At 36.7% G+C, this 15,859-nt stretch overlaps 1 protein-coding gene across 50 annotated transcripts in view; it reads left to right on the forward strand.

Moving 5' to 3' along the window:
- The window catches only part of ATP11B (ATPase phospholipid transporting 11B (putative)), a 143,458-nt gene that overhangs the window by 121,027 nt on the left and 6,572 nt on the right, over positions 1–15,859 (forward strand). For 30 of the 50 annotated variants that reach the window (XM_084990411.1, XM_084990414.1, XM_084990422.1 and 27 more), the window contains one exon: positions 1,400–1,565. In XM_084990411.1, the coding sequence (XP_084846537.1) occupies positions 1,400–1,565 (166 nt within the window). Of the gene's footprint in view, positions 1–1,399; positions 1,566–5,054; positions 5,141–8,804; positions 8,931–15,859 lie in introns of all 50 variants that reach the window. The other 20 variants (XR_014824398.1, XM_084990417.1, XM_021069872.2 and 17 more) reach the window with 2 other exon arrangements.

The following is a 15,859-nucleotide window of genomic DNA, read 5'->3' on the forward strand; positions in this document are numbered from 1 at the left end:
TCTTCCTGATATGGAGGAAAAAAGAAACAATTATTGGATGTCTACTACATTCTAAGTGTTTTATCTAAGATACTACATTGATTCATTACAATAATCTTATTACCCTCTTTTGTCTATTTGGAAACTGAGCTCCAAGATCACAAAGGTTAAAAAGTAGCAAAGGAGTTCCCGTCTAGGCTCAGTGGTTAGCGAATCCGACTAGGAACCATAAGGTTGTGGGTTCGGTCCCTGGCCTTGCTCAGTGGGTCAAGGATCTGGTGTTGCCATGAGCTGTGGTATAGGTCGCATATGCGGCTCGGATCCTACGTTGCTGTGGCTCTGGTGTAGGCCAGCTACAGCTCCGATTAGACCCCTAGCCTGGGAACCTCCATATGCTGTGGAAGCGGCTCAAGAAATGGCAAAAAAAGACAAAAAAAAAAAAAAAAAAAAGCAGCAAAGCTAGGATTTACTTGACAGTTAATGTTCTTTACACTAACCATATTCCCTCTAAATTATTATTACTGTATATAATAAAATAAGTCACATAGAATCTTTAAATTTTCATGAATGAGTTAACTTCTCTCTCAAAAGTAAATAGTATGCTGCATCTTCATTGATAAAAATCAGATAGTCATCTACTCTGATAGACTAAAAATTAATGCCTCTCCTAAGATTCTTTGGTAAGCTGTGGACAACTAAAGTCTCTCAACTGGAGAATTTATATTACGTTTGCCTGCTGTGCCTGTGATCCCTATACCAGGCAAAATATTACAAAAAGTGGGCAAAAAACTTGGATTAGCTAAACATTAAATTTCATTTTGGAATGTAAAAGGATACTTTTATGAATATCATCATTTGTTTGTAATGTTTGTTTTTAATCCTCTTTATTTCTCCATTTCTTTCTGTATTTCCCCATATTTTGAAGTAATACATACATAAACCCAAATCTTGATAATACATTCTACTATGTAAAATATTTGTGAGTACATTTTTTTTTAATACATGTGAAGAGAAGATCCTCTAAGTAGAGCTTTTTAATCTAAGATTTGCATAATCAGGCTTGTTGTTGCTTATCAAGTATGTTGTTATGTACTTTTCCTTGGTTTTTTTCGTCTCTTAAGCCTATATTACTACCTAATTCTACCTAATTCTTTTGATATCCTACCACTAAGATAGAATTATTTAGCCAGCTACTTGCCACTTTCCTAATTATAAAAACTATAGCTGTTACTGAAACAAATTAAATTGGATTTTATTTTTAACAGTTAAAGTCTATCTTGGTTTATTAGTTGATTAATTAAATTACACTGAACATTTTCCCATAGTATTCTTCAAATATAGTAGATTTACTTAATGTCTTGATTTAGGAATCTATCCTATTAGTTTCTACTTTTATTAAGACCATTTTCTTTCTTTGCAGGCCATTTTTGGGCTCCCAAAATATGTATTTTGTATTTATTGAGCTCCTGTCAAGTGGTTCTGCTTGGTTTGCCATAATCCTCATGGTTGTTACATGTCTGTTTCTTGATATTGTGAAGAAAGTATTTGACCGACAGCTCCATCCTACAAATATTGAAAAGGCACAGGTATCCACTTGTTATATACAATACCTTTTTAATCGGAAGTCTTTAATGATGAATAACTGTCATTATAATTTGCTTATATTAGAAAATAGGAAATTGTCTATTCCTATAACAAGTATTCTATAAGTATTATTAAATGTGGTATTTTTAAAGATATTGTTGCTATTTTATGACTCCTGACAAATTATAATTTTTAAATTACATTGTGTTATTAATAGAACTAGATTATCAAGTTACATCCAAATAATAGTGTGTCTTTAAATAGTATTACCACAGCATTCTATCAAATATGTATCCATTATCTTTAGAAACCTAAGAATTTGAGTAATACTTCTTTAGTCTATATTGTTTTCAACAAAAGTATGAAATAAATTCTTTAACCTGTGTAACTTTTTACAGAATGGGTTTTTATAAAATATATTCTCTCACTGAACACATACTAATAAATATTAAGTTACAGTAGATGTTACATAGTGTTTAAGAATATGGTCTTTAGGGCCTGATTCAAAACCCAGTTCTACCACTGTGTAGCTCTGTGACTCTTAAGTCTCAGTTTCCTCATGTGTAAAATTATGACAAATATGTCTGTTTTGGAGTTCCAGCACGGTGGGTTAAAGATCCAGCATTGTCACTGCAGCACCTCAGGTCACTGCTTGGATGTGGTTTCCATCCCCGTCCTAGAACTTCCACATTCTGTGGGCACAGCCAAAAAAAAAAGGAATACCTTCATTACTTCAGTAATGAGGATTAAATGAAATAATGTGCACAAAGTAGATGCTCAAAAAATGATAGCTGTTTAGTTAAATGTGCCTTTTTTGTATAATTGACTTGTTCATGACCTAGAAATCTGAGTTCATCCTGTTAACTGTAGCATAGCATTGAGTATATATCCTCAAGAATATATTCTAATCAACTTTTATGCCCTGTAAGCAAAGTTTATTAATCATTTAGTTCTGCCTATATGCCAAGCAAATTTCATTTCAGTTTTGGAAATTTCTGAGTTCCCACTGTAGCGCAACAAGATTGACAGCATCTTGGGAGTGCTGGGATGCATGTTTGATCCCTGGCCTGGCACAGTGGGTTGAATCCGGTGTTGCTGCTCCTGCAGCTTGGGTTGCAGCTATGGCTCAGATCTGATCCCTGGCCTGGGAATTCCATATGCCACAGAGCAGCCAAAAAAAAAAAAAAAATTGGAAATTTAGTTGCATGTTTGTACTACAAAAAGCAAGTACTCCCTAAGTACTTAGTGATTTGGTTAGACTTCCTAAACTGTATTTTGGTTTTAATTTCATTTGATCATATCAAGATTTCTATAGCACTTATTTGCTTTGGTAACTCAATCCTAGCCAGTTTTAACACTGTTGAAGCAACATAGACCTCTGAAGCCCCACAAACTTAATTCAAATACTTGAAATGATATTAACCATTTATAAAATGTATGTCCTTAAGTCATTTCCTTAAGCCTCAGTTTCTTCCTCTGTAATGTCAGAGTAATAATTACTACCTTACATGATTGTTTAGAGATAATGAATATAAAGCACCTAACCCTGGATCTATATGTAGTAAGTCTTCAGGTAAGAACATAATTATAAGGATAATGGGAATGTTGCTTTGTGATACTCATCTCCAGATGGAGCTGAAAAAATTTGCATAATCTGATAACTATGTCTGTCTATACATATATTTATATCAGAAAGGTTTGCCTACGGGATTTCCCCTCGTGGCACAGCAGAAACGAATCCGACTAGGAACCATGAGGTTGCAGGTTCCATCCCTGGCCTCACTCAGTGGGTTAAGGATTACGCGTTGCTGTGAGCTGTGGTGTAGGTCGCAGATGCGGCTCGGATCTGGCGATGCTATGGCTCTGGTGTAGGCCAGCAGCAACAGTTCCGATTAGACCCCTAGCCTGGGAACCTCCATATGCCGTTGGTGTGGCCCTAAAAAAGACAGAAAGAAAGGTTTGCCTACCATTTTTCCTATCTTTAGAGATAAATATTTATGTAAGAGAATACTACTTTTAATACATTGTCTATTATACTTTTTCTGGATCCTTATGGAGAACATATTTATCTTGCCCCTGTGGCTATAAAAAGTTATATTACGGAGTTAGTTTCCTTGCGGCACAGTGGGTTAAGGATCCCGTATTATCACTGTAGCCTCTGAAGTCGGTCCCTGACTGGGAAACTTTCTCATGACATGGGCACAACCGAAAAATAAAATAAAATTTTTTAAAGTTATATTTCACCAAAATATATTAATAAGGAATTCCCACTGTGACTCAGCACATAGAAACTTGACTAGTATCCATGAGGATGTGGATTCGATCCCTGGCCACATATATATGTATGCATGTGTGTGTAATATACACACACACACATATATAATATCACTTTACAAATATAATTCTTTATAAAGGTAAACATTTATTTACATTTATCCTTAGAAATTTTCTCAGGCACAACATTTGCAAACATATGTATTTCCATAGATATTTCTTAATGATGAAAGTTGAGTAGTACCTGTTGTGGCTCAGCAGTAATGAACTTGACTAGTATCCATGAGGATGCAGGTTTGATCCCTAGCCTTGCTCAGTGGGTTAAGGATCTGGCATTGCCATGAGTTGTGGTGCAGGTCACAGACATGACTCAGATCCTGAGTTACTGTGGCATAGGCCGGCAGCTGCAGCTCTGATAAGACCCCTACCCTGAAAACTTCTATATGCCGCAGGTGTGGCCCTAAAAAGACCAAAAAAAAAGTTGACAACAATATTAGTTCTTATAATTTTTTATAGCTTCCGCATACACAGGAAATATTTGACACCTTAGGGTGGACCCTTAGATAAGAAAAAATTTAAAGTACTTTATATATATTTTGGTTCTTTTTACCATAGGTTGAATTGATTTAAAAATTGGTTGTTTTTCTATGTATGAAAACTGGTATAAGCTCCCTTCTGCCCCACTAAATTTCTTCAAAATGATTTGACTGGATGTTCTACTGTGATCTGATCTAAAGAGGAAATGTCTACTTCCACCTAGGGATTTTTTTAGCCTGCTGGGAGTTTTCTCTTTTCACTCAGTGGTCATTCAGATTCTGGGTGTGACATTATGCCTTTGCTTCAGTCAGTAATCTTTATTATTTCAGCCTTGTACTGCCATCTCTGATTTCACATGATGAGAAAATTGTTAGAAAGTTGTCAGCTACTTCATTGCTTACCAAAATTAGCAAGAAAAATCATATCAAAAGGAAATTGGTCAGCATTCATTTTGAGCTTTGTTTTTCTCCAAAATAACAATGTGGTATTAAGTGTAAATTCTTTTGATAGCAGAGCCAACAGCCCAACAAATGTCAGTCATGTATGTCTACCATGTATGATATTTTCTACTCTTGTAGGAACAGATGTCTTTATAAATCTTGTCCTGTGTCTGTCTCTTAGGTAATAAATACAGCTCACTGACTTGTTGTATGTCCCATCCCTTTTCTGTCCACTTATAGATGTACTCCAACACAGTCGCTTTAAGTGACGAGTTCATCGCACTGCAGCCATTGTCAAGGGCAAGGAATCAGCTGAGCAAACTTAGGTAGAGTAGGAGGAGTAGAACCTCGTTAACTCTTCTGCATGCTAAAGGTCAATTTAAAAATATTCAAAAGATGGGCAGAGGCATGAATTAAGAGTGGGGCACTTTTGTTAGCACAGCTCTGTCTCTAATTTGACCTTTATTAATATGTATATTGAAACCTTAAGAAAAATCCATTTCTTCTTTGAGAAGAAAATTCAGACAAAAATTCCGCATAACAGGACAGAGATCTGTACCTTGTTATATATTTTACACCTTAATAACTTTTCTAGCACAATTCTAATGCTTCTGCTTGTCATACTTATGAATGTTCCTGCATGTTGAATAATTTAAGCTACAGAAATTCATCATAAAATTTAAAGTTTTAAGTTTCAGTTACTTGGAGGGCTGAGTTACCCATTTCTTATCTTACCTTAATCTGTATTATAAGTACATGCATATTTGTCTTTGTACACTGTAATGGCTGCTGAAACATTTCATATCCTTGCTATTGTTTAGTGTATCTATAAATTGAACAATGTATTTTGTATCTCTTATATGTACCTTTATCTCCACAGACAGATCAATTCTGTCAGTTTCCACAAAAAATAACCAATAGTCTAGAGATGTCTTTGGATGAAAGAGAATAAAAGTTTAAATCCTAGAACTTTTCATATTGTGATGCCAAAACTATATACATTAATTTTAACTCTAGTCTGGTTTGAAGAGGAAAAGTAATATAACTAAAAACTTTTTTTTTTTTTTTTAGTTTTGATACACTTCAGCTTCTCACTGTGTCAGTATTTTTTCTTAATCACATATTTTTCTAAATTCTTTCCTATCCCAAGGTTTCTAGTGCCTATGTTCACTTGATCAAATGAATGGCTTTGACAAAGCACTGCTTAAATAACCTTTATATATAACCCTATGAATTCATAATTTTGAACTGTTCCAAAACTTTACCAGACCTTTTGATTTTATTATTCCTATTAACATCAGTATTTTTTAATTATTCTACTTTGAAATACAAAGGTATAGTTATTGTAGATGAATATACAAATAGCTGTTTGAGTGATAGTCAACTAAATTTCATGTTTAAAACAACTAAAATCAAAACAAACTTGGAAAAACTGCCTTCACCTTTTGTTGAGCCAAATATATATATCACATTTTATCTATACATACCTTTCTGAAAACAGTGGGTATTTATCACATTTTCGAACATTTAATTAACTCTAAAGAAGTAGAGCTCATTATTTAAAAGAATACTTTGGGAGTTCCCGTTGTGGCTTAGTGGAGTTAAGAACCCAACATAGTGTCCGTGAGCATTCAGGTTCAGTCCCTGGCCTCATTCAGGAGGTTAAGGATCCAGCATTGCTGCAAGTTGCGGCATAGGTTGCAGATGCCTCTCAGCTGTGGCTGTGGTGTAAGTCCCAGCTGCAGCTCCGGTTCGACCCCTACTCAAGAACTTGCATATGCTGCAGGTACAGCCATAAAAAAATAATAAAATAGGAGTTCCAGTTGTGACTCAGTAGGTTAAGGACACGACTAGTGTCCATGAGGATGTGGGTTTGATCCCTGGCCTCGCTTAGTGGGTTAAGGATCCAGTGTTGCTGCAAGCTGCAGCATGGGTTGAAGATGTGGCTCGGATCCCACATTGCTGTGGCTGTCATGGAGGCCGCCAGCTGCAGCTCCAGTTCCAGCCCTTAGCTTGGGAACGTCCGTATGCCACAGGTGCAGCCCTGAAATTTAAAAAGATAAAAAAATAACACTTTGGCAAGTACTTTTGTGAAAGTGGAGATTAACTTTTGCATTGTGGATAATCTTGATATTTTTATTAAATCATATTTTCACATACCGTGTCGGCTTAAATCAAGCCACATTTTTTGAGCAAGATAGACTCAAAAAGAATGAGGCAAGGAGATCATAAGTTAAAGAGATCCCACGCTCCATAATAACGTAATAAAGTAGTAAGCTTAACGTTAATCTGTGATAGAACACGATGCAATGAGAGCAGGATACATTAGTCAGGTAGTCCTTGCCGAAGTCACTCTCCAGTCAGGTGGTACAACGGGAGAAGATCTCTTTTGGCTAGCATTCAGATGCTATTGTGGGATGCCCTTGGTGCTGCACCTTGTATGTCCTAGCCAAATTGGTTTACTTCTCTGAGCCTTCAGGTTCTTCACCTATCACATGATCATTTTAAGTATTGTAATCTATTTACTTACCAGCAGCATCAGAGAAGAACAACAACAAAAAATGCTCGGGAGTTCCCGTCGTGGCGCAGTGGTTAACGAATCCGACTAGGAACCATGAGGTTGCGGGTTCGGTCCCTGCCCTTGCTCAGTGGGTTAATGATCCGGTGTTGCCGTGAGCTGTGGTGTAGGTTGCAGACGCGGCTCGGATCCCGCGTTGCTGTGGCTCTGGCGTAGGCCGGTGGCTACAGCTCCGATTCAACCCCTAGCCTGGGAACCTCCATATGCCGCGGGAGCGGCCCAAGAAATAGCAACAACAACAACAACAAAAAGACAAAAGACAAAAAAATAAATAAATAAAAAAATGCTATTATGCTCAACCAAAGGCCAGGCAGAAATAACAGTTGCTTAAATGAGCAGTGGATGATCACTGGGTGGGCATTTGCTCACAGCTACATGAAGAATAAGTGCCCATAAACATCTCTCTGCTGGTGCATTCTGTGAATTTTAAATATGTCTTGTTTTTGAACTACATTGCATAGTATATTCCTGGATATGATCCATGGTATTTGTGCATAAATCAAACATCTTTAAGAGTTTTCAAATCTTTAATCAGGTTCGTACTTCTTAGGAACCATTAACATATGAACACAAATTTTCTTTGGAATAAAAGAGAACTCATTTTGAGTATGTTCCACTCCTTTATGTTATATGCAAAGCTATAATTACAAGCTATCTGTATAAACTTATTGTATTCTTTAAACCGAGGAATTCTACTACTTTATTTTTATATTTATGAAAAATATACTGTAGCATTTTTAATAGAAATAATTATTAATCAGTCCTAAGACTAAGAAAACACATAGAAATGAGAAGAAAGTTATTTTTTACTTATTGAGGACTTTTTTATAATTTAAGAAAGATTAAAATTATCTTGGCTATGGATTCATACTCCTTAGAAGGTCTCTAATACTTTATAGAAATTTGTGGAAGTTAGTCAAAAGTCACTAAAAATATGTATTTCAAATTAATTTTGTTTACTAAATCAAATCAAGCCCCCCCTTGCCCATATGTCTAACATTTGAAAGCCTGTGTGATTGACCCTTCTACTCTGCTGAAGTCTAATTAGGGTAGAGAAGTCTTCTGCGAAGGGAGCATGAGAGATATGAAATGGGATTTACCTTGGGAATGAGAGCCCTTACTCTTGATACCAAGGAATTTGTTGAAGAGAAGAAACTGAATTTTATTGACAGAAACCTGGTTTTAACTTTGTGCACTGGAAAATCATGGCTTTGTTTTGTGTGCCCTATTATATGCACCTTAAGAAGCTCCCGTTAGCTCTCTTTTGTGACAGTAAATGAAAGTAGTTTTGTGTGAACATTCATTTGTGTCTCACAGAATGTGAACCCCAACTTGCTGTTTTGATTCTAAACTTATATACAGTGAGAGTACTGTTCTGTAATATGAGACTTACTGCTTTTCTGTCCTTCCAGATGGAAGAAGATAAGGGTTCAGTCAGCTCAGCATATGAATTTGCTGAAAGCAAGCACAGAGGGGAGGACAGTAGGCACCTGCTAGCTGAGGCTTGCAGCCAGCAGGACAGTTCTTGCGTGCACTAGGTAGTACTGCGCTGGACCTTCCTGGGGACACATCCGCTAAGTTCTCAATCTTGGGGCATGCTATGGGAGAACTGGCCCTGACATTTCAGTTCTTACTTTACTAATCCCTTCACTGTTTCTCATACATCGTTTTTGTTTACCTGTTTCCCTTTTTTGTGATCTTTACATGACCATACCTGAATATTTTGTTAATCTTCCTTTGGAGTTAATAGTGTTAAATCTTACCTTACCTCAAATTCTAACCTAGTAAGGTATTCTCACAACCTGTTGTCTTATAGCCAACAATTTATTCCATTTCACTTCTTCTGAAAATGTCATGCTGTTTCTATTATTTCTGAAATCATTTTTCCCACTTGTAGGTGTGTGTCATTTTATACACGTTGATGTAATTAGACACCAAATTACTTACCTAAGTCTACCTCTTGAGTTTAATAATCGAATAAATGAGTACATAGAATTGGGACCAAATAGTTTTCTGTTGAAAACTCTGACTTCTTATTTTTCATAAGCTTTTCATAGTTATATCTTTGTAATTAGAAAGTATGAATTAATGAGGACTTGGGGGTTACCCTCGTGGCGCAGTGGTTGGCAAGTCCGACTAGGAACCATGAGGTTGGGGGTTCAATCCCTGACCTTGCTCAGTGGGTTAAGGATCCGGCGTTGCGGTGAGCTGTGGTGTAGGTTGCAGACTTGGTTCGGATCCCACGTTGCTATGGCTCTGGCGTAGGCTGGTGGCTATGGCTCCGATTAGACCCCTAGCCTGGGAATCTCCTTGTGTTGTGGAAGCGGCCCTAGAAAAGGCAAAAAAGACCAAAAAAAAAAAAAAAAAAAAGAGGACTTGCTTCACTCCCCTCTTGAGAATTAAACCCTAACAACAACTTGTAGACCTCATTGCTAATTGGGATATGAAAAATATTTGAATTGGTAGTAGTTACGGAATATAAAAATTCTTACCACTAATAATTATATTTTTACTTGGAATATTTTCCATTTTTTATATTTATTGATCAAGAAAGTGCTGTTTTCTGGGATAAACCCTCATAAATGGTGAGACTTTAAAACAAAGTTACTCGAAGATTATAAATCATTTGACTCTAGATCACGCAGTGGGATATAATGTGAATTATTCTGGAAGACATATTTTTAAAATCAGATTCCTTTAGTGAATTGCCCATGTTGAAGATTAATCAACTTTCAGTCACCATTCTTAATTGAAAATAAATCAAAAGAATTCTAAATTTTATTTTTATTTTGTTTAGGGTACTCCATCATATGATTATTGTTATAATGTATTTATCTTGTATTTTGCTTTGATAAATAAAGAATTTTAGTTTTTTGAACATGCCCTCATTGGCCTGCAAGGAAAACTCAGCTTAACAGCGCTGGATAAAAAGGAAAGGCTAGCTGGGATTTATATTCTGTCCTGGTTAATTCACAGAGCCTAATACTGTGAAACTGTGTCCTCTGTGATAAAAGTTACCCAAAGGTTAAGGTTCAGGTGGGTATTTCATAAGACATGGATCTGGTGCTGCTTTACTTTAATATGTCCATTAAAATGTACAGTGAGGTTGAGAATTGGGTTCTTAGAATGTTCCTATTAAATAATAGGGACCTTGTTATGGTTAAATGGTTACTTTTACCAAGTAATAAATGAATTTTCTTATCTTCCTGTGATATAGGGTCTCTCTTTCTATAAAGAGGAAGAACCCTCAAACTGTGGATATGATTTTAATAAAATTGCTGGAAGTGTTCCCTGATCTGCAGGTTTTTTTCCTGTTTATCACCAAATTTTAATTGGCTTCATGAAATATATCTTGAGTATTTCTCTTCTCATATATTTCTATCTTTGGCATATATTTTGAGATAAAAATCACTTTAAAAAAAATAAGTATTACATAATATCTCTCTTATGTATTTTTTGTCTTGAAATGGCAGTTGTTTCTCTAATCAGAATTTAGTCAGCCTTGCCAAATCAGGCAGAGGGTTATGCTGAGCCGTAAATGTTGCCATGAGCTAGACTCTGCTACTCATCTCCCTCTACATTACCTGCCACTTAAACCTCCATTGTTCTGTCATTTTTTGTCTCCGGATTCTAGCCACTGCTCCAGATGCCCTTTCTCCAGCTACACCTAACAACCGTAGGGATATCAACAGGACATTGGGCTACCAACCCTTCAAATCATTGTGGACCCAAGTGCTTAAGCCCCATACCTGAAATCTGCCACCAACAATAACAACCAACAGAAAAACATTTTAAGCAGTTTCAGCCAACTACAAGTCACCTTCCTCTCCATGTGTGACAAAATATACAACTAATTGCTTCATTTAACAAAGCAGTGAACTACAACAGGAACAGAAAACCTTAATGGCCTGTATTCAGTTATTTGCCACTAAAAGCTACACTTCAATGAATAAGTAAAATTCTGTAAGCAAGTAGAATCAGACATTTAAAAAATAATAGTATCAGGGCTCAGTGGCAGGACATAAATGCATATCTGATAAGAGTGACCACAAAACTAATGTTATTTTGAAATCTGTGCTAGTTCATTAAATACCTTTTTTGTCTAGAGGTCAAAATGAAGAAAAATATTAGTATTGACATTATTTCTACCAAACAGTTATCCTATAATGTGATGTGAATGCCTGATACTTAGAAAACTGATTTCCTAACAGCTCTGCTAATTAATTAATTATTGCTTTTCTGATTTACCCTCTCCATTAAAATTGGAGATTTTATCATTTTTCACATATACTCATACTCTTGTTCACCTAATCTACAAGTTCCTAGTCAGATATTATTTATGTAATCACATCATTAAAATAAAGAGGCCTCAGTCTTTTTGAAACAAGGAATAAGCCAAATTTATTAAAAGCTTATTAAGCTTACCTAATATAATTCATACTGTATGCTTATTTTTGTTCGTAAACTTAGACAACACATATGGAAATCTTTTTCAATTATCTTTTAAATTTGTTTATTTTACTTGGGGAGAAGGAAAGAGGGAACAGAGTCTAGGGGAGTAAATGTGAGCTTGGAAAAAGAGGCCTTGAGTAAGAGAGGCAGTTATTTAAATGCCCACAACTAATTGACTACCTCTTCCAATTCTGAATAACGACTTAAGCTGTTACTTGTTTTGGGCATTTTATTACTCTTAATCGAATTTGGAAATCAGTAATATTTGATGACTTTTGATCTCACATTTAAAAGAACATTTAAAAGAAAAACACAAATACTTCTGTGTTTAAGTATTTCCTTAAACACAGACCTTTTTTTTGCTCCATAATTATAGTTTAAAGCTTCTTTCCAAACACCTCCTTTAAAGCTAAACAAGGTGTTTACTTTGATTATCAAATGTATAAAACAGTTTTAAGAGCAAAAGAACAAACATGATTAATAGTTTGATAATTATCTAAACTCAAAAAAAATTATATTTGACTCTAGGTGAGATGTCATAGGAGTGACTAAAAAACTTAGAAGTGTATGACAGTTTTCTAACTCTTAGAAGATATAACGAGTTCCCACTGTGGTGGAGTAAGTTAAGGATCTGGCATTGCTACAGCTCAGATTCAGTCCCTGGCCTGGGAATTTCCATGTGTCACAGATGCAGCCAAAACAAATTCTGATAAATTAAAAGTTCACTTTTTGGTACCACCAAGTAGGGTCTCGCTCCTACTATTTTTTCTTTTCTGTTTTTTTTTAATAGTCTTTAAAAAGGAAGGGCAGTAATGGCTCCCTCTCCTTGCTTTGATTGAAATGAGGTGTAAGTGCTCCACCCCCAGTTATACTGGAAGCTGTGATACAAGAGCAGAGATGCATATGTGGGAAAATAGTGAAGCTCAGAGGTTTGTTTTCTGTAGATAGCTTTACAGGTACACAATTAAGCAGCATTCAGCGTTTTCAAAGCAGGTGGGTTTTTTCCTTTTTAGGGAAAAAAGGAAATATATTTTGCTTAGTTCAAAAGGTGATCTGAAGAAGTCGTTTCTTTATATTTTTGATATTTCAAGATGTTTTCTCTCTGTGTTGACTTGCCCATAGTTTAATAACTGTCCTTACCTTTTAAAGGGAAAGGTGATGAATGCAAAGCAAGATGATTACATAAAATCAGATCCAAATCTAAGCAGTGTTCTGCACTCATGTAGACACCCAAATGCTGCTGACCTTATGGATGTCATCTTTAGTGAATCCCTCTGAATTGATTGAGCCACCAGCAATAGGCAAAGCACATGTTGTTAAACTAAGAAGTACCAGACAAACTCCTTGCTCTTTCAGGTTTCTGGTGTAGTTCATTCCTCCCCAGATACGTGTGGTTTAGGACCAGTTTGTTGTTGTTTTGTTGTTTTTCATTTTGAGTTCATCATGAACCAACACTTTTGTAAAATACCATAAAAATGCATTACTAGGATATGAAATTTGGAAGCTATGCAAGTCCAGGTTCTTAAATTATTATTAGTTTCAACAGTTACAAAGGTATTCCGTCAAATTGCCGTAAAATTTTCCAACTCGTAGTCTCACAGACCAGAGACACTTGTCTCCTTGTGGGCCAATAACAGTGTTTTCAGATCAATGCTGATCCAAGCTTGCATTTTGAGGCACACTGGTCATTTTGCAAAGGGGTAGGAGTAACAATTACTCTCTCTTAAACTTAAGCTAAACATGTGCTAAACATGACACGGTTACTCATTCCTTTTTTTTACCTAGTCTGGAATGCTCTTTCTCCCCTGTTTCCAGCTATTGAAATCCCATCCAGTCTTCAGTATGTATTTCAGATGCCCTCTTTTTTGTGCCCTCACACTAATACCAGCAGCAGTAACTGGGTTTGAACTTTCTCTTTTTCAATATTTATGCTCTGCCTCATACCATAGCTATAAGAAGGCAGTATAACGGCACGGTAAAGAGTTTGGCTCTGGAAATCAAAGAAACCAAGCTCAAGCCCCAGCTGGGTAAGCTTGGACATATTTTTAACTTCTCTTTTTCCTTCTCTCTGAAATGTGTATGAGTATGGTGCCTATCAAAGGTGGTTATAAATGAGATAATCCGTGAGAGGCATTTTACATAGTAACTGGCATGTAGATAGTAAGCATTCGATTAATATAACTGCCATTAATAGTTGTTCCAGACTTATCTCCCACCCTTTTCTTTATCCTTAACTCACTAGATTGAAGGCAGGGTTGCTGTCCCCTGTAGGAACCAGCACAGTGCTTTCCTTGCTCAATAAATATAAGTCAAATTTAAGTATTTCTGCCATGTAAGTGATGTAAACAAGCATTGGAATAGAATCCAGAGAGAAGGAAATAGTTGGAGGGGTGAGGGAGGTTTCATAGTATTCAATGATGGTATGTGTGTATGTATGTATTTTTTAAGGCCACACCCACAGCATATGGAGGTTCCCAAGCTAAGGGTCAAATCGGAGCTGTAGCTGCCAGCCTGTGCCACAGCCACAGCAATGCCAGATCCAGTCCACATTTGTAACCTATACCATAGCTCACAGCAACACCAGATCCTTAACCCACTGATCCAGGACAGGGATCAAACCTGCATCCTTGTGGATGCTAGTCAGATTCGTTTCTGCTGAACCACAATGGGAACTCTCTTGATGATGGAATTTAAACTGAACTTGGTGTTGGGGGTCAGCATTCTGCTGATAATTGGTGACAGGCCCTGACACATCCCCACAAGCAGTAAACACTGGTTGGCTGTGCGGAGACTACACATGAGGATTTATAAGTACAGCAGGAAAGGCAGCCTGAGGTCAGGTTATAAAGGGCCTTAAAGGCCTCCTTTGAGAGTTGTGCTTTCTCCTTTGAGCATGGAAAAGCTCTTAAAGTCCTACTTCCTACAGAGGATGATTTTTGAGATGGAGAAAGCCGGAGACCAGTGATCCAAGGACGAAACTGAGAAACTTGTGAAGTCTTTTTACCTAAACCAGCATTTTCTAAAATATTCCCCTGAATATTAATGTTCCCTGGGAAAAGAAGGAAGGGGCGTTTATTGGAAAAACCAGTTTGAGAATTGGGCTGTCTTGCTCTCCTCCTGGAGACTGACCATGCATCCTGACCTATTGATAATCCTTTACTCAAAAAGAAGAAGTCTTGTTTAGCCATTCATTGAACTAGTGTTTCTCAAACTTAATTGACCACAGAACCTTTTTTCATGCAGTATCTGTAAGTAGCTCATAAAACACAGTTTTAAGGAGTTCTCATTGTGGCTCGGCAGGTTAAGAACCCAACTAGTAACCATAAAGATACGAGTTTGATATCCAGCATTGCCACAAGCTGCGGTGTAGGTCACAGATGCAGCTTGAATCTGGTGTTGCTGTGGCTATGGCGCAGGCCGGCAGCTACAGCTCCAATTCGACCCCTAGCTGGGGAACTTCCATAGGCTATGGGTGTAGCCCTAAAAAGGCCAAAGAAAACAGTTTAAGAAATAGTACCATTAGCAGTCTTAAACCCAAGGGTATTATAATGAAAGAACAAGTAAAATTTGTCTATTTCTCTGTGCTTAGCAGATCCTAGGACATTAATGCAATCAGTTTATTCCTGAACTGTTGTCTTGCATTGCTTGGTATTTGGCAAGATTATTCTGAGAAGGGCTTTTGCAGAACCTCACCAGTTGCTTAGGTTCAGAATGTTAGGTTACATTCCATCACATCCATCTCTCTGTCCATTGTGAGTGTCTCCACAAATGTCCCTGTTGCCATACCTACACTCAACACTTGGTGATTCCCAACCTTTGTGGATGCAGCACTCTAATGAATCTATTTTTGTTTCCCTTTCTCTACATTTTCAAAAGATTTGTTATGCAATTGCTGTATATGTAAAGGAAAGTGAATAAAAGTAAGTTCGTTTAAAATGACAGTCCTTGGGAAATTTAGTAGTACCTTGACTATGTCAAAACCAGGGTTGGGAGTCATTGGGCTTTGTGATCATAC

The sequence above is a fragment of the Sus scrofa genome, chromosome 13 (assembly GCF_054392235.1).
Source record: "Sus scrofa isolate SSC_HxYL_T2T_F1_AM1 chromosome 13, Sscrofa_HxYL_maternal_Yorkshire_Landrace_v2.0, whole genome shotgun sequence".
NCBI classification, from domain to species: domain Eukaryota; kingdom Metazoa; phylum Chordata; class Mammalia; order Artiodactyla; family Suidae; genus Sus; species Sus scrofa.